The sequence below is a fragment of the Suricata suricatta genome, chromosome 13 (genome assembly GCF_006229205.1).
Source record: "Suricata suricatta isolate VVHF042 chromosome 13, meerkat_22Aug2017_6uvM2_HiC, whole genome shotgun sequence".
Lineage (NCBI taxonomy): Eukaryota > Metazoa > Chordata > Mammalia > Carnivora > Herpestidae > Suricata > Suricata suricatta.
In genome coordinates, this window is record NC_043712.1 from 17,094,566 (window position 1) to 17,113,193 (window position 18,628).

Here is an 18,628-nt window from a genome sequence, read left to right on the forward strand (position 1 = left end):
TCTTTCTCTCTCTCTCTCCCTCCCTCCCTCTCTCTCTCTCTCTCTCTCTCTCTCTCTCTCTCTCTCTCTCTCTCTCTCTCTCTCCCCTCCTTATATTTTCTTGTCTCTGTAAATGTAGCTCAGCATGCCAAGACCCTAGAGCCAAGTCTAGCTTTATATCTCATGCCAGTTCAAGCACTCACAAACCAATGACCATTTGAACCTAGATTCCCAGCAAAAATATCTAATTGGTCCAATTTAGGCCAAATAATTAACTTTGGTCCCACTACCCTTGGCTAAAGCAACAGAGTTATTTAGTTCAAACATGACTGCCAATCTGCTCTTTTATCTGATACCTGAAAGGTAGCTATTAAAATAAAATCCTGTAGGTAGGTTTTTATTCGGGAGTACCTTAATCCAGGGAGATACTCTATCATATGCAAAGATAAAATCCAAAGCCACAGGATAAAGAGATAAGATATTCTTGAACAAATTGTATATAAGAATCACCTGGGAGTGTATTAAATCAGATTCTGCTGCACCTCTCTCGGGATTCTGGTTCAGTGTCGCTGAGTTTGGCCTGGGAATCTGAAGTTCTAATAAGTGCTTCAAATCATTAATAAGGGAAAAGGCCCAAAGATCACCCTATGGGAAACATTTTGAGCGGGAGCCAGGGCGGGGGTGGGGGGGGAGAAGAACCCTCCATTGTTTTTTTTTTTTTTTGTCCATTGTTTTAATATTAAAATCAACTGAAGTCTATTATAGAGTAGAATTTGCAATTTGCATAAATATTTAAGAAAGAGACTTCAAAGTAATTTTGCCCTGGTCCCTTCTGATATTTGGGATTCTTTGTGTGAAATGCTGGGGTTGGGGGGAACCTTCCATATTGTACTGGAGGATGTGTAAGGTTTAGATTTTCATTTTTTTAATGTTTATTCATTTTTGAGAAACAGAGCACAAGTTGGGGAGGGGCAGAGAGAGAAGGAGACAGAGAATTTGAAGCAGGCTCTAGGCTCTGAGCGGTCAGCAAAGAGCCCAATGCAGGGCTCAAACTCATGAGCCATGAGATCACGACCTGAGCCGTAAGTCAGATGCTTAACCGACTGAGCCATCCAGGTGCCCTGGATGTGGAAGATTTTTAAGAATCAAGAGCTTTGGCTCTTAGATCTCCTGGGTCTTAGAAGCAAAGTTAGCATGTGATAGGAGCTTGGAAAATGTTAAGAAACAGAGAATTATCCTAGGCAGAGAAGAAATCTAAGCTAAGGATAATAGGGTGAAGGGACAAGAGATACAAGATTAGGGTTCTTAGCATTTATTCATTTATGATAAACCAACTTATTAATCATTTACTGAGCCCCTCCTCTATGTGCTAGGGATTAAATAATAAAGCAACAGGAGAGCTCCAACCTCAATTTGTACACAGTCTATTAGGAGAGACAGATAAGCAATGAAACAGACAATACAATATAACATAGTAAAATAAGTTGTATGATAGGGGAAGGTGGGAGAAGATGTATTACAAAGGAAGAGGTCTATTCCCGCTTCAGTGGGTTAGAGTGGAGAATGTTCCCTCCAAGAGGCCATTCCCAAACAGAATTGCTAGATTAGTCAGTGGGGGAAATTATGGAATGGGGAAAGAGTTCCTGGAGAGGAAATAGCATGTGAATGACTACAGAGGTGAGAAAGCATGGCTGGAGAATAGAGTCATGGTGGCAAGAGGTTGATGCTGGAAGGAGCAGAGATTTGGAGGGCCTGACATTAACACAAAGGCATCCAAATTACTCCAAGCCACCTAGTGGGATGTGGCAGAATCTGTGGCCAGGGAGGCCCGTCATGGAGGGCTCAGGGTATCAGAGTGGTCCACGGTTTAGTCTGCAAGCATCTGAGCTGGGTGCCTGGGGAAGATTCAGCAGGAGACGGAGCAGCTCAGTGTGCGTTACAGGTCCTCCTAGCGCTCATGGTATTGCCAGAAGGTTAGGGCCTCTGAAATAAGAATATTCAACACCTTTAGTTTATAGATGAGAAAACTGAGTCCCAGAGAGGGAGACTCCTTTCGTCGGAGCTGCACAATTACTGACAGAGCTGGGATGAGTTCTCTTTCCTGAGAAGCTCTTGTCAAAGAGCTTTGTGTCCAGCCTAGAATCTAGATTAGCACAATATGGAGAAGTCTCTGTCAAGTACCAGATACCAAGATGCCAAAGCAGGTGGGGGAAGGGATATTCTATAGACAAAGATGTTTGGGAAATGCTGCATTTTATGCATTACTATCTTAGGGTTTCCCACTGCCATTAGCATATAAATGGCTCTGAAAAGTTCCATGTGGAGCAATCTTATCTTTTTAAATCCAGTCTTTTCCGGGTGTCTTTGACCACAGCTCCAACCACCCCCAATTTTTTTTAACTTAAAATCAGCATCTCTTCGAACTCATGTTCCTGGAAACACACTTTGGAGTGTTGTTCTGGCCAGTAAGGAGTTAGGATTGAACAGAACGACAAGGCTAACTGGTCCTGGCTCGTCCTGAGAATGTGCCATGCCCCTCAAACCCCACCTGTCTTCAGTATTTAGAAAAAATGACAGGGGCAGAGAAGGGACATTCAGTCTTGGGAATCAGCTAGGTGTCCTAACTCCAAATCATCCTAGATTTGTGACATTGTTCAAGTTATCTGATCACGCTGAACCAAACTTTAAGTTTCAACTTTTTCAAAGATTTCGTGGAGGCAGTACAATCCTATAATATATGGGCTTGTTTCAGGATGAATTTAGTTCAAGTGATGATGTATTTAGGAATGTGAGGTACTTGAGTTTGAATTTTGCTCTGCCAAACATTATCTGTGTAACATAGGAAAGGAACCCAAGCTCCCTGGGGCTTCGGTATCCTCTGTGTAAGGAGAGTGATAGAAATATCCAAATCAAGGCATTCTTGTGCAAATAAAATGCTCCCCTTCCTTGAAAACACTGAGCACTGTGTCTGGCGTAGAGGTGTGCTCAAAACCGCTCACTGTTATTTTTAATGCATTGAAACCTAGCACTCCATCCTCCACATGAGATGGAGGGGAACTGAAATATGGGGTGAACTGACAAGAAAAATAGCTCCTTGCCTGAGGACCACATAACCTTATCATCGTTTCTCTGTCCATCTTGAGAAACAGACAGCTGACAGTGTCCCATGCTGGAGCATCTCAGTGGGTTGTGTATTTATTTCTCTAATATTTTTTCATTAGTAGAAGTAAGTGTGTCAAGAAGGGGGGTTGGTCTGGCTTTAAATGTCTTCCCCCTGTCACCCAGATTAACAAGCTGTTCTGTTGGGCTCTCATCATTCAGGGGAGAATGGTTTGAAAAGTGAAGTTTATCCTGACAGGGGAAATTAGGTGTCATTTCTGTGATTGATACAGCCATAGATTGAGCGGCACCATTTCTCATATGGGAAATGGGTCCTTGCCAGTTAGTATTCCTCTACTGTGTGGCCTTGTGAATTGTGGGATCTGACTCAGAAGCTGAAAATGAGGAGTGGGACAAGGGAAGTCAAGGGGCAAAGCTTGGATTTGGAGTCGGAGACTCTGCTCAATTGTGTTTATCTGGGGAATGCTGGGTTGCTGTCTTCTCCTCTCTGGCGCTACACTTGCTTGTCTAGAAGGCTTACTGCAAACAGTAAGAGCTATAGCATGCACAAGGTGTTGGGTGGCATGGGAGAGCTAATGGATAGATGCCTGAGCACCAGGGCAGAGCAAGGATATGCTTAACAGGTGTCCCTTCCCTCCATGCTGTCCCTCCCTTTCTTCAGAAGCCATCCACGGCATGCTTATCGCCCATGCAACCTCTTCTGCAGAAAGCATGTTAGCTGGCAGTAGGCTTGAAGTATAGACTTTCTCTTCTTTTGATCCATGTTAGGTTCCCAGCAAAACTGGGCATAAAGTGCAAAGAGTTCCTATATACCCCATGTCCTCCCACCAACACAGAGTCTCCCCCATACCACCTCATAATCCCTCAGCACCTTGGTGCATTTGTTACAACTGACAGACCTGTACTAATACATCATTATTATCCAAAGTCCATGGTTTATATGAGGGTTTGTTCTTGGTGCACATTCTGAGTTCTGACAGATGGATAATGACACGTATCCACCATGATGGTATTGGCCAGAATAGTTGGACTGCCCTAAAATCCTGTGTGTTCCCTGGCCATCTGTCCCCTTCCGCCAGCCCCTGTCAGTCACTGATCCTCTTACTGTCTCCATAGTTCTGTCTGCTGGAAGGAACTTTTCAAGGATCCCAGGCAGTATATCGAAGATGAGAAGTTTTAAATGGGATAGGAAAATTGTGGGCAGGTATGAGGAAAAGTAAACTCCAGGACACATGATCAGAACCAGCAGTACTGTGGCATGTGTGAAAAAGTTGAAGAAATTACAGACAACAACAGGCCCAGAGAGGGTAAATGACTTACTGAGGTCACATAGCAAGTTAGTCTGAAAAGGTTACCATCCCTGGGACTCTCCCATCCCTTTACTTTTCTCATGCTCTATCTCCTCCTCCTGTGGAATTTTATTCATGCCTGTGGCTGCTGAACCCTATGACACTGGAGACTTTGACACTGGAGACATTTGACTTAGAGAAATGGAAATTATAGATGGCATTTTCATTGGTCTATTCCTATGGAGACCGTGAAGATCTCAATATATACGAATGGTGGAGGGAATCAGCAATGTGAGTCATATTTAAAAACATGGATTGAAAAAAAAAAAACATGGATTGTCTCCATAAGAGTGTGTATTTGGAGGCTTTCTATTTCAGAGTACAGGCTCTAGAGCCAGATCTCCTGGGTTCAAATCCTGGCTGTATCATTGACCAGCCCTGTGACTCTGGGCACAAATGTAAAATGGAACATAATAATTCTACATACCTCACAGGTTGTTGGGAAGATTAAATGTGCCATTATATCTAAAATACTTAGAATTGTCTTGAGGAGTAATACATGGAAAGTGTAACAGCCCTTGGCCATTGACGTCCTCTCGTTGGTGAGAATATTGTTCATGACGGTCATGGCAGAGAGAATGGGTTTCAGGATCAAGTGACTTGAGTTTGAGTTTTTGTTCTACCACTTAAAAATTTTTTTTCTGTTTTTTTAAATTTATTTTTGAGAGACAGAGACAAAGTGGGAGCAGGGGAGGGACAGAAAGAGAGGGAGACACAGAACATGAAGCAGGCTCCAGGCTCTGAGCTGTCAGCACAGAGCTCGACATGGGGCTCGAACCCATGAACTGTGAGATCATGACCTGACCCAAAGCCGGACGCTTAACCAACTGAGCCACCCAGGCACCCCTTCTTCTACCACTTTTTAACTGGTGACTTTGAATAGGCTATTGCACCCTCTGAACGTCAGTTTCTTTACCTGTAAAATAGGGATGGTAATAACAGACTCAGCCTCCTAAGGTGACAAGATTAAATGAGATCACGTGTATTAAAGTACTTAGTGCACTCTCAGCGAGTGTTGTTACTACTACATTTGTTTTCTGTCTAGCAGGATAGCAGATCAGTGGCTTGAAGCCAGGTCCAAAGGTAGGCAGCCTCGTGTTGTGAGTGTTACTGAGATGAGCAACTTGCTTTCTCTTCTGCCAGATTCTTGTGGTGCAAACTGGGACAAATCTCTTCACCTCTTTGGGCCTTTTGGTCTGCGAAATTGTGAAAGTCAGTAGCACATTTCAGGACTCTTCTAGATCTGACCTACTGGGAATCTGAGACATCAAGTATGTGCATATGCATGTCAGAGCCCTCTAGTTTCTGGGATATATATGTAGTCTAAGGTTTGTACTTCCCTTTGCTTGGCTGTTCCCTAGTTGCTCCCTCCACTAAGCAATGTTTCAGAATTGTTAGAGGTAAATTACCTGCTGCCCTAGTTATTTATTGCCATGTAAGCCCAGAAATTGTTGGCTTAAAGCAACAGTGATCATTTTATCAGTCTCTCTAATAGTTCTGGGGGTTGACTGGGCTGAGCTCAGGAGTTCTTACTTGGCTCTCTCCTGTGGTTGCAGTCAGCTGGTGGCTATGGCTGGAGGTATCTCAAAGATGTCCATGCTCATATATCCAGTAGATGACCCCGGCTGTTGGCTGTGGCCTCACTGGGGTCTGTTGGCTGGAATACCTACATGTGGCCTCTCCATGTGGTCTGGGCTTTTTCACAGCATGGTGGTTGGGCTTGAAGAGTGAATATCCCAAGAGATGTAATGTGAAAGCTGCCCATTTCTCAAGAATTGGGGCCAGAAACTGAAGCAGTGGTACTTCTTTTGCTGCAGTTATAGAGCCCAGACCCAAGGGGAGAGGACCTAGATTGCACATCATGATGCAATCAGTGATATGTAGGGGCATGTTTGAAAGTCACTACCCCCGCCTTCCTACCCTGTTGGAGAATAAGAAAATCTAAGTCCACAGACATTATTCACTTCTGTCCCCAAATATGTTCTCACACAGATTGCCTAATTAATGCAGTCATTGATTTGTAACAAGATGACCAGCTAACCTCCTCATGGTCAGGGCACACCAACAGTTTTTTATTCTATTCCCAAGGAATGGGGACTCTGGTCCCTGGTCCCCAACTCCTGTAACTGCCAGGGAAAAGAGTGACTGGCACCTCCTGCAGCCACTGCTAGGGGGTGTCTGATGACTGGAGGGCAAGTGGCCCAGGTAGGTTCTATCCCAGAGGTCCAGGCTGAGCTGGAAACCACTGCTTCTGCCTCTGCACATGTGCTCCTGTGATGTCCTCTTCAATCCTTCCTGTGCTCATCCATCCCATTCCTTTCTGACCAATCACACGTGTGGTCAGCATGGGCTCCGGAACCAGTGTCCTTACAAAGCTTGGATGTCAACCACTCCCATCGCTCTTCCTCTTTCTCTAGGGACCTAGGAGCTTCTGATTTTAGACCCAAGCACTCCCCTGGCAAAAAGCTAACAACCTACTGTCCTCTTAGCAGTGATTCCAGAGGTTTCCAGAAGAGAGTCTCTCCATCCATCCCCCACCCCAATGCACATTCAATGGCTTCATGGAGATTCAGTCATTTTACGGTGTCCACAATTGCATTTCCGTCATCTCTTGTGCTGGAAAAGAAAAATAACAGCAAGTAGATAAGCTTAATGCCTGGCAGAGCGTTCTGTTACATATCTGTGGAATTTAACATATTTTTGGGACCCTACTACATGTTGCTCTCTTGCTTAGAGTCAGGGGTTCAGGGCTTAATCAAATATATTATCTTGGCCTGGAGGAGTTCACAGTATAATGAGCAAGAAGGATACATAAATAAGCAAATTGCAAGGAAATGTGAAACGGGCAAAAATTGAGAGGAGGTATAGGGACAAAATTTCTCAAGTGTGGCAGGGTCCCAGTGGACAAAAAGTTTCCTGGAATTCAGCAGGGAGAAAAAAAAGTGGGGAAAGGGCATTTGAGAACAAAGGCACAGCATAAGAGAAATAAAGTGGGTGCAGTGGGGAGGAGAGAGGAGAGGAGCCACAGGCTGAACAAGAAAGGATTTTGAATGTCAAGTTCAGAAGCAAAGGATGTAACCAGAAAGAAGGGGGTTTTGAAGGAGTCTGAGTAAGAGGGTGGACTAAGCAGGCGTGCTTTAGAAAGCTGGGAGAGGAGGTGCTGAAAAAGGGGACACTGGAGCTCAAAGGCCAGCCCAGAGGCTATGACAGTTGTTCAGAGAAAAGGACTGGACAGCCACAAGACCAAGCATAATAGCACTGTGGATGGGGTGCCTGGGTGGCTCAGTCGGTTGAGCATCTGGGTTCAGCTCAGGTCATGATCTCACCGTTATGGGGTTTGAGCCCCACATCAGGCTCTGTGCTGCAGCTTGAAGACTGGAGCCTGGTTTGGATTCTGTGTTTCTGTCTCTCTCTGACTCTCCCCTGCTCATGCTGACTCTCTCTCTCCTCTCTCTCTCAAAAATAAATTTAAAAAACAGAAAAAATTTAATAGTGCCGTGTCAGCCTCTGAGTCTGATTTTTAGTATAAAACATACAGTCATTGTAAGTGTAGAGTTTGGAACTTAATCCACAGGCTTAGTGACATTCTACATGGATGGTCCTAAGTATCTTAATCAAATACAGAGTAGTAAAGTTAAGATTCCTAAGATATTGTCAACATTTTAAGGCTGGAAGAGCCCTTTCCTTGGTATTTTCACAGCCTTCTGTGTGTATTACTTCATAGCATTTGAACCGTATTCATTGTGATTGTTTGTGTCTTCAGCATTAAACTGTGTGTCCTTTGAAGTTAGCTACTGCATCTTGTTCATCTCATTTCATAGCATCCAGACAGCAGATGGTATGGAGTAGGAAGTTCAGTGAATGTTTACTGAACTTAACTAAACCTTCAAAAATATATCTTTTGCGTCCTCATCTTACAGATGGAGAAATGAAGGCTTAACGAGAGGAATAACTCAACAATTTGAACGAGGAAAGTTCAAATAGGAAAGTAACCATCGAGTCAGAAATAAATCTTAGTTTATTTTGATTGCTTAACATTTTTGTGGCTGTTTTCTCCTCCTGCCCCTGTTGGTTTGCTAGCTAATTATCCAGAAGTTGGAAGCATTTCTTTGTTATGAAAACGAATGATCATGTAAATGTAGTCCTTACCCTTGTTTAAGTACAGGATTTGTTGCTTAAGTCCCTGCACTGACTCAAAAGCCAGGAGTCCACAATGCCTCCAGTGTAAGGTTTCGTTTTCCTTGGAGAACCAACACACACACTCACACACACACACACACCCTTGCACAGGCGTGCAAACTGAGCATAAGCACGTGATTCAAACTGAGCAGCTGAAAAGGATGTTTTGGATGAAATCTTGGCATTTATTGTTACTGTGTGACCTGGGGAAGTCCAGGATGCCAGGATTCTCTTCCATGCTCATTTGTGAATGGAGATAGGCCCTCCATCTCAAAAGAATTCCTAAATTTAACAATGAAATGGAGGAATCGAATCATTTCATCACAGAGTTGCTCTCTTACCGTGGACCAGCCAGCTAGCCTTTCTGAGCCACTGTATCTGATCTGTCAAATAGATTAGAGTAGATGATTTACAGAATCCCTTGAAGCTGGAACGTCTTATGATTCTCCTCCCCTGGGATCTAATTGGATCGGGATGGGATGTTGCAAGGGCTGGAGACATAAGGAAAGAGTGATGCAGCCCTGACGCCTTGCTGGTTTCTGCTCCTTAGCCAGGGCTCCCTCTTTGATGTAGGCCTTTTATCAGGCTATGTTTGTGCTCTCTCCAGGGTTTGCCTGGCCATTGCACCAGTCCCCCTTCTGTTCCTCATGGTTTGGGAAAGAGCCAGTAGATGTGGAGACTCACAGGCCGGATTTCTTCCCAAGAGCAGCTTGGATGGTGAAACTCACCAAGTCCAGAGAGATTTCCTGTTTTGTTTTCCACAAGCTCAAGCGACCCCTGATTACAAAACACACACTCACACAAAAACAAAAACACATACACAAACAAAACAGGATGTTCTCTCTCCTCTCATTGCTAGAGTCAAAGCAGTCTCTTACCATCTGGGTCACCTTCACCCATGGCCCTAGATTTCACCATTATGGTAGTAAGCCCTTAGTGCTGGCTGGAGATGTTACAGAATCCTATGCCCAGAGCCGTTTTGCACATTTATTGTAGTAAAGGGGAACCTGCAAATGGAGGAAGAAGAAGGTCCATCAGTCAGCATGACCTCATGTGATCCCATTTGGTTTCTGTCCTCATGAGAGCCCACCCTCACCCCCACCCTGTGCTGGTAGAACAGCGGACATTTGTTTCTAACACAGGTTCTGACTTGTAGTAGGAATAGTGCTAGATGCATATGCAAACATTGAGAGAGAGATGCAAAAAAAAAATTATTGTTCACTTAAAATTTGAATTTAACTGGGCATCCTGCGTTTTTTGTTTACTGAATCTTGCAACCATGCTTGTGGTTTATGCCACTGCCCCACATGGTTAACTAGAAAAGGCCTGTGCTTGTGAGTCACAGAAAGCTGGGTTAGGATTCTGTTTCCACTATGTACTTGCTGTGTGGACTTGGGAGAACTGTCTCACTGCTCTAAATCCTAGTTCTTGTACCTGTAAGCAAAGATCATAATAACTATATCTCAGGACTGTTGTGATGATTACATTTTCTAATGGCCTGAAAGCACCTTTGCTGTGTAATTAGGTGCTTCATGAACATTAGCTTTCATTATAATGTTTTGTCTCTTTATTTAAAAAAAAATTAAGGTTTATTTTTGAGAGAGAGAGTAGATGAGCACGGGAGGAACAGAGAGAGGGAGACACAGAATCTGAAACAGGCTCCAGGCTCCAAACTATCAGCACAGAGCCCAATAAGGGGCTTGAGCCTACAAACCAGGTGACTATGACCACAGCCGAAGTCTGATGCTTAACCTACTGAGTGTCTCAGGTGCCCTCGTCTATTTTGTTTCTTTAAGTCACTAGTCTTCATTCAGGAGAAATTAGTCATTTTTTCATTCCCTAGTGGAGAATATGGGTGAAAACATGCAGCAGGAATATTGGGGCCTCCTCATCAGAGTCACTGAGAGAAATGTGGTAGAGACGAACACAACAGCAATCTTTTTGTTTGTTTTTTTCCTCTAAAAAGCTTTATTGTTTCTATTTGGCCTATGTCTTGGGAAAGGGATCTGGGGTGCTTAAAAAGCTGCCTAATGGCTGCAGGGAGAGTTTCAGGCAGAATCCCCAACACCAGGGAGATGTTAAGGAAGGTTCTCAAAGTCTGCTGGGCTCCAGAGGCTTCTGGTTGGGCTGGAAGGTCAGCTTTTGGGAGAGATACTTGCCCAGCCCAGCTGAAGGGCATCGAGCATGACAAGGTGAATCAGGTGGTCGCCATCTTCTTGATGAGTTTCACCTCCTCATCTAGGAAGTGGTTCTCGAGGAAGTTACAGAGATGAGGGCCTGCTTGGGCAGAATCCAGGGCAGGCAGCTCCAAGAAGGCCTCGTGCAGGTTCTTCGGAACCATGGTGGCTTCTGTGGTGTCTAGAGTTTTACTCCACTCATCTTGAGAAGGCTCTTGAAGGCTTTGGAGGAGGGCAAGGCTGCCAGGCTAGTTTTATGTCTTCAAGAAGCACTCGGTGCCTTTGCATTTCTCCTCAGCCTACTTGCAGAAGAAGCGGCCCACACTCTCCAGAGCCACATTGGCAAGGTGGAAATAGAAGCCCAGAGAGGTAGGTGTAGGAGACCCACAATGCATGTTGGCCCTAAACCTAACCCAAGTGGTAGGGTTAATGGTGGTTAATGGCAGCCTCCACTTTGATGGACTAACTCCAAAGAATTTGGGAGCTCATATTTGTTTGGTAATAAGGAGTTAAGCTCAGAATACAGATAGCCTGGTTTCAGAGACAGAGGATGGCTGAGAAGAGGGTTCTGAAGGTTGTGACTGGAAGAGGTTGGAGGGTGGTCAGAGGCTGGAAGAAGGGGTGTCCTGCGTCTGTTCCGGCTGAACACTATTGATACAAGAGACAGATCTGCAGGACAGCCGGGCACTGTGTAACAATAGCATCCTTGCTTCCTACCTCCTTTTAGATCTGTGTTTGGGTAGCTAAGGAGTCAGACCCCAGACCCACTTTACACAAACATGTTACACCTGAGTCTTTTCACAACGCAGGATAGAGAAAGTGACACATGGGTAACCAGGTGTCCTTGGTTATGGCAGTGTGAAACTTTCATTTAAAAAGTACACAGAAGCTCTGTGCTGACAGCTCAGAGCCTGGAGCCTGCTTCAGATTCTGTGTAGCCCTCACTCTCTGTCCCTCCCCGTCTCACACTCTGTCTTCCTCAAAAAAATAAACATTTAAAAAAAGTTTTTAAAGTACACAGAAAGTAACAAACAGAAGAAGAAAGGACATAGGGTCTGCTACCTGGAAAAGGGGTAAGAGATAATATTCTCTAAGTTTAAAAAAGAGCTGAATCCTCAATCCCTCGAAACAGCAGTGTAAATGGAGTGACTAGAGCATGAAGCACACCTGAACTTGATCATAAGCTTGATGATGTTTTTCAGTGTCCATTTATTTATTCAGTGAATATTGACTGGATATCTGTGCTAGACCTTGTGAGAATACTCGTGTGAATAAGGCATGGCCCATGCCCTGGGTGTGATCAGAATCTGTTGGATGAGAGGTCTAGTGTGTTAGGGTGTCCAGAATAGGAAAATGATTCAAGGCTTGAGAAACTCAAGGGTGGGTTCCCAGAACAAAGGAATATTTCACTTAAAACCAAAAGAGTGAATTGGAATACAAGGAAGGGGGGTGGGGAGTATGCCAGGATGGAGAAAATATATATTTTTAAATAAAAAGACGAGGCACATTGCAATTATATAGAATGTTAATCATCATTGAGAGGAAAGGTCAGCAAACTGTGGACCTAGACCAAATTTAGCCTGCATCCTGTCTTTGTAAAGAAAGTTTTATCAGAACACAATCATGCCCATTCATTTAAAGTATTCTCTGTGTCCTTTGCATGCTACAAAGGCAGAGCTAAGTTAATTGTGGCAGAGACTACCTGGCCACAATGCCAAGACTATTTGCTACCTGGCCCTTCACAGAAGTCATCTCCTAATTTAGAGAGCACTTTTCATAAACAGAATGTTAGTGGCTTGCATGAGGGTGGACGTTAGCATGTAAAGGAACATCACAGGAGTGGTGAACGATGATCCTGCAGAAGGCATCAGGAGCTAGAGTAAGGAGCTTAGACTTTATCTTGAGGGCTTTGGGGGAGCCTCTGAAGGAAGGTGAGATGGTTTCCATGCAGGGCGGTGAGATGGATCAGACATCGGCAAGAAGTCTGGTCACTTTCCTCACTGTGGTAAGCACTGAGTAGTGAGTGCAATTGTGGAATCCTTAGGTCGTACACCTGAAACTAATATCACACTGTTACTTATACTTCAATTAAAAAGGGGGTAGGGGGCACGGCTTGGGGCCAGACTGCTTTCATGAGATCCCAGCTCTATCGCTTTACTGGCTGTGAACCTCAGACAAGTTATTTCTGTGGACCTCCGTTTCCAAATGGTAGAGTGGGAAATGATGATAATAATGGTTATGATATCTGTTGCATGGGGTGGAGAAGGTTAAATAAGTTAAGTCAGGTAGAGTGCTGGGTCCCAGAGAGGTTCTCAGCGGCTGTTTTTACCACTGTCCTGCCTCAGTGAGCGTTCTGGTGCCTGGGAGAGAATGGCTCAGAAAGGGGAGAACCTGGTGGCAGTGCGTTAGGTGTTTGGAAAAGAGATGGTGTCCTTCAGAGCAACCTAGGGGGGTTGCTCTGAAGCTTGGGTCAGCTGTGGTCCCTGGGACCTTCGCTCTCAGTCTCTCCTCCCTGGTCACCATCATCTCTTCTGCCCTTCTTTATTCCAGGCCTTCAAGAGTGCACTGATGAGCTCCTACTGGTGCTCCGGGAAAGGGGATGTGATCGATGACTGGTGCAGATGTGACCTCAGCGCCTTTGATGCCAGTGGGCTCCCCAACTGCAGCCCCCTCCCGCAGCCAGTGTACGTATGCGTGCGTGGTCCCTCTTCCTCTGGCCACCCCTTTCATGGGCTCACAGTCCTGTTCCTAGAGTGTGTCACTAGATCCCTGAAGGCTCTGTGGCCTGTCTCCTCCTTTGAGAACGCAAAGTGTTTGGGCAGAATAGAAACCAGGTTTTTTCAATGATACCCTCGGTGTATCATTACTTCTAGCCCCATCTGTTCAGGAGACATTTACTGGGCTCCTTCATCCGCTCCTGTGTTGGTCACTGGGGCTACTGAGGTAAAGAGGGTGGAGCACATTTTCTAAGACACGTCATTGAATTCATTCATTCAACAAATAATTTTTGAACACCTGCTCTGTGCCGGGCACTGGGGAATTCATCAGTGAATAAGACAGTCTGTGCACTTAAGGAGCTGACTCTTTAGTGAGGGGACAGATATCAAAGCAAAAACAGGAAAATACAATCCAGTTCAAAAAGTTAACAAATGTATGAAAGAAAAAAGAAGAGGTGCTAGGAGAGAGAATAAGTGCGGTCAATACATTAGCTGGAGGGTAGGGAGGGAAGCCTCTCTGAAAAGACCTGAATCAGAGTAGTTTTCCAGGCAACAAATGGCACAGTCATGGTTCAGGCAAAAAGAAGAACACACCAGAAAGCCCCAATGTGGGAAATTCACCATTCAGGGAAGTAAGAGAAGGTCATCTTGACTGATGGAGTGTGATTAAGACAGTGCTGGAGGAGCATAGGAGAGAGGGGCATGAGCCCATATGGGGGAACCAGAGCCCCTTAACCCCCCTCTGTGTGTGTTGGGGTGATTCCACCAGAAGATAAAATTTATGGGGTAGTGCAGTGTAAACAGAGAAGGAATCTGGACTGGGGACAAGCAAAGTTACCATCAAAGTTCTGTCCCCAACATGCTGTGTGACTTTTTAGAAATAATTTTCCTTTTCCTTACTTTCCCACCTGTGAAAGGAGGTGATTGAACTTCACAGCCTCTAAGGACCTTTCCGGTTCTGACCTTCAGCCATTGTGCTGTATCTTAACTTATAAAACAACTCTCTGGGATTCCTGCCCTCTCTGAGAGAGTATTGATTTAAAGATATTATAGATCTGACTGATCTGTTGGGGAGAGAATGGCAGGAAGGTTGAGGCTACTGTGTTTGAAGGTACTGCCAATTTAATTAATAGTGAAGCATCATTCAGAATATGGTTTAGAGACATGGGAAATGAATCAATTTTCTTTGAGCATATATTGTATGCTTCGGTTAATTAACTGGGTCTCTCATTGATTCCGAAAGGTAGCTGTTCTTAACCCGAATTTATGGATAAGGAAATGGAGCCTGAAAGAGGCATAATGAATTGCCAGAGTCCATCAAAGTCTTGCTGGTGGGGTGAAACAGGATTTGAGCCTTGGGTGAATCCTCTGCTTTTAATCTTGAGATGTGCAGACTTTTTTGGAGCCCAGACAAGGCTGGCTGGCAAATGACCAATCTTCCCTGTCACCCTTTCTAGGCTTCGTCTGTCCCCAACAGTAGAGCCCTCCAGCACAGTGGTCTCCTTGGAGTGGGTGGATGTTCAGCCAGCTATTGGGACCAAGGTCTCTGACTATATTCTGCAGCACAAAAAGGTGGATGAATACACAGACACAGACCTCTACACAGGTAAGCAGGAAGCCCTTGGCTTCCCATTTGGTTGGGATAGTGTGACAGAGGAGAGAAATGGATTTTCTCAATGCCTTTGGAGACTTGCTGTCATCTGATGTGGGAAGGCATGTGAGGTTTCCTTGTTTTGTGATTGTCACCTGGTGCCCAAACCTGTGTGCTCTTTCATGATTTTTCAGTGGGGAAAGATATTAAATTGCAGTTGGAAAGAATTTCTTATTGTCTGAGATGGATCCTTAAAGTCATATAGCAAAGCGTTAACTCAGAAATTCAGTTAATTCAGAAAAGGATTTAACCTTTTCTGCTTGGAAAAGCCTACAGGTCACGTGTGTGTGTCCGTAAGTATATGATCTCTGGAACTGAGATAAAGACATTCAAGGAATTGCCTCTTCCAGTGAGACATATTGTCTCTAGTCAGATGGTTGTCTTCAGTGGTGGGGAAGGATTTGGAAATGATTCAGGCATGCAGGAAGATATAAGAAAAGGGAGTCTTAAGAGTACTACATTTGGTTGTGATTCTGAATTGCTGTCTTGAATTCTGAATGTCTGACAAAGCCAGATGGCTGTGGCATCCTGGGGGTTGGCTCTGTGGGAGCTGGTCTGGCTTCAAGGCAGCCTGTGAGTCTGGGTCTATGGTAGTCAGCCTAGCACTGGGACCAAGTGGAGCCTGGCCCACAGGGATCCTTGGAGCTGTGGGAACTGGCAGGTACCAGGATGGGTAGGGAGGTTGAGTTCATGGGAGCCTGGTGCCACAGAAGCTGCTGGAGCCTCAGTAGCCAGTGGGCTGGGCCAGGGACCTGGGTCCTAAGAGCTTGCTGAGAGCCACCTACAGCTAAGGGAGTCAGCCTGGTGCTGAAGCAGAGTAGCTATGGGATTCTTAGTGAAGCCAGGCACACACTTCCCCTCCTTCCACGGGGAGGATTTCTCTCTCTGCATCAGTCTGTCCCATTTTGGGGGAGATTATGATTGTGAATCTGTCTTTCCTAATCTGCTTAATGTTGCTTTTCCTGTTTTTGTGCAGCACCCAGGTGCTATAATCCCTTACCTAGAAACTTTACTTCTTGTGGAGGTATTTTTCTGCATGGCTAGCTGTTGAACTTGATGTTAGGAGGGCAGGGGTCAGAAGAACAAGTGCCATCTTTTTTTCTAATGTCGCTTTCCAAATGATTAGCACCCTTGCTTTTCAGATCAAGTAAATAGGTCCCAGAGAGCTGTGTGACTTTGCCACACCTGGGTAGACCCAGGCTTTATAACCAGATCTCAATCCCAGCACCAGGCTCATTCTTTATGTCCCATCTGACATCATGATGAAAGACTGAATGCTAATTTGTTGAGCAATTTTTAATCCATAATTAGAAATGGATGTTGAGGGGCACTTGGGTGACTCGGTTGAGTGGCCAACTTTGGCTCAGTTCATGATCTTACAGTCCGTGAGTTAGAATCCTGCGTCAAGCTCTGTAATGACAGCTTAGAACCAGGAGCCTGTTTTGGAATCAGTGTCTCCCGCTCTCTCTGCCCCTCCCCCACTCATGCTCTGTCTGTTTCTCAAAAATAAATAAACAACCAAAAAAAATGTATGTTGAATTTTGTTTATTGGAATGATCAAATAGTTTTGTTTCTTTGAATATGATAAATTTATTTAAAATAGACTTAAAGATATGATAAATTACATTGATGGCTTTTCAAATGATAAAACAACCTTGCATTTCTAGAGTAAATAAATCCTACATGGTCATGATGCATTATCTTTTTTTTTTTTTTTTTTTTTTTTTTACCAATTGTTGGATTTGATGTTAACATTTTGTTGAGTTTTTTGCATCTATGTTCCTGAGTGATTCTGATTTGTAGTTTTCTTGTAATGCTTTTGTCTGTTTTTATTATCAGGGTTAATTCTGGCCTCACAATATAAATTAGTTCCTCCCTTTTCCATTTTCTAAAGAGTTGGGGTAGAATTAGCCTAGTATTTCTTCCTTAATTATTTGTTAGATTTCACCAGTGAAATAATCTGGGCTTGGTGCTTTCCCTGTAGGAAGGTTTAACTACCAATTTAATTGTCTGATAGATATAGGGCTGTTCGGATTATAGCTTGTGTGTTTCAAGGAATTTGGCCATTTCATATAGGTTATAAAATTTACTGGCAAAAAGCTATTCATAACATTCTATAATTTGTCTTTTAATGCCCATGGAAATTTGGAAATTATAGTGATCTCTCTTCTCTCATTCTTGATTTTGGTAGTTTGCCTTTTCTCTTTCTCTTTCTTTCTCTCTTTCTCTCTCTCTTTCTCCCTCCCTCTCTCTTTCTCTCTTTCCTGATCAATCTGGCTTGAAGGTTATGTAATTTTTTTTACCTTCTCAAACCTGTCAACTTTGGTTTCATCTGTTTTCACTATTTGCTATTTCTTTTCTTCTTCGGCTAACTGGATAGATTTAGGTTCACTCCTCTTTTTCCTGGATTTTTAAGGTAATAGCTGAGGTTATTGATTTGAGTTTTTTCTTGTAATGTAAGTATTCCCCCTAACTACTGCCTTAGTGGCTTACCAATTTTTGATAAACTGTGTTTTCATTTTCATTCAGTTCAAAAGATGTTCTAATTTCCCTTTTGTTTTCTTCTTTGACTTATGGATTCTTTCTGGTTACTTATTTCATGTTACTTATTTTCCACATATTGGGAATTTTACAGACCTCTTTTTGTTATTGAATTTTGTTTGACTTCACTATCATAGAACATATTTTTTTATAACATTAAACATTTAAAATCTATTGAGACTGGCTTTATGGCTCAGAATCTGGTCTATCATTATTTTCAGTATCCACTTTAAAATATTCTTTATATGTGGACAGAATACTAATTTAAATGCAAACCAGATCAAATTGGTTAGTTATGTCCAAGTCTTCTAAATCCTTTCTGATTTTCTGTCTTATGTCAATACTTGAGAGAGTGGTGTTGAAACCTCTGACAATAATTATGGATTTATCTGTTTCTTCCTATGCTTCTATCAGCTTTTATTCCATATATTTTGAAGCTCTATTATTAAGTGCATAAACATTTAGAATCACTAGATCCTCCTGAGGAATTGATCCTTTTATCATTGTAAAACTGTTGTCTATATCCTTGTTATATTTTTTGCTCTAAAATCTATGTTATTGATACAACTACTCCAGCTGATTAGTGTTAGGTTAGTCTAACATTTTCCATTCTCCTACTTTTAGTTATGCCTTTGTATTTAAAATGTATTTTTGGAGCACCTGGATGGCTCTGTCAGTTATGCACCTAACTCTTGATTTTGGCTTAAGTCATGATCTCATGATTTGTGGGTTCAAACCCTGTGTTAGGCTCCATGCTGATAGTGGTTCTCTCCCCTTTTTCTGCCCCTCTCTTGGCTCACTCTTTATCTTATTCTTTCCAAATAAACATTAAAAAATAAATAAAATAAAATGTATTTCTTGTAGGTAACATATATTTAGGTCTTTTGTATTTTTTTTAAATCCAGTCTGAAATTG

At 43.4% G+C, this 18,628-nt stretch overlaps 1 protein-coding gene across 3 annotated transcripts in view; it reads left to right on the forward strand.

Moving 5' to 3' along the window:
* The window catches only part of ASTN2 (astrotactin 2), an 861,939-nt gene that overhangs the window by 697,271 nt on the left and 146,040 nt on the right, over positions 1-18,628 (forward strand). For all 3 annotated transcript variants that reach the window (XM_029919897.1, XM_029919896.1, XM_029919898.1), the window contains 2 exons: positions 13,355-13,488; positions 14,979-15,127. In XM_029919897.1, the coding sequence (XP_029775757.1) occupies positions 13,355-13,488; positions 14,979-15,127 (283 nt within the window). The remainder of the gene's footprint in view (positions 1-13,354; positions 13,489-14,978; positions 15,128-18,628) is intronic.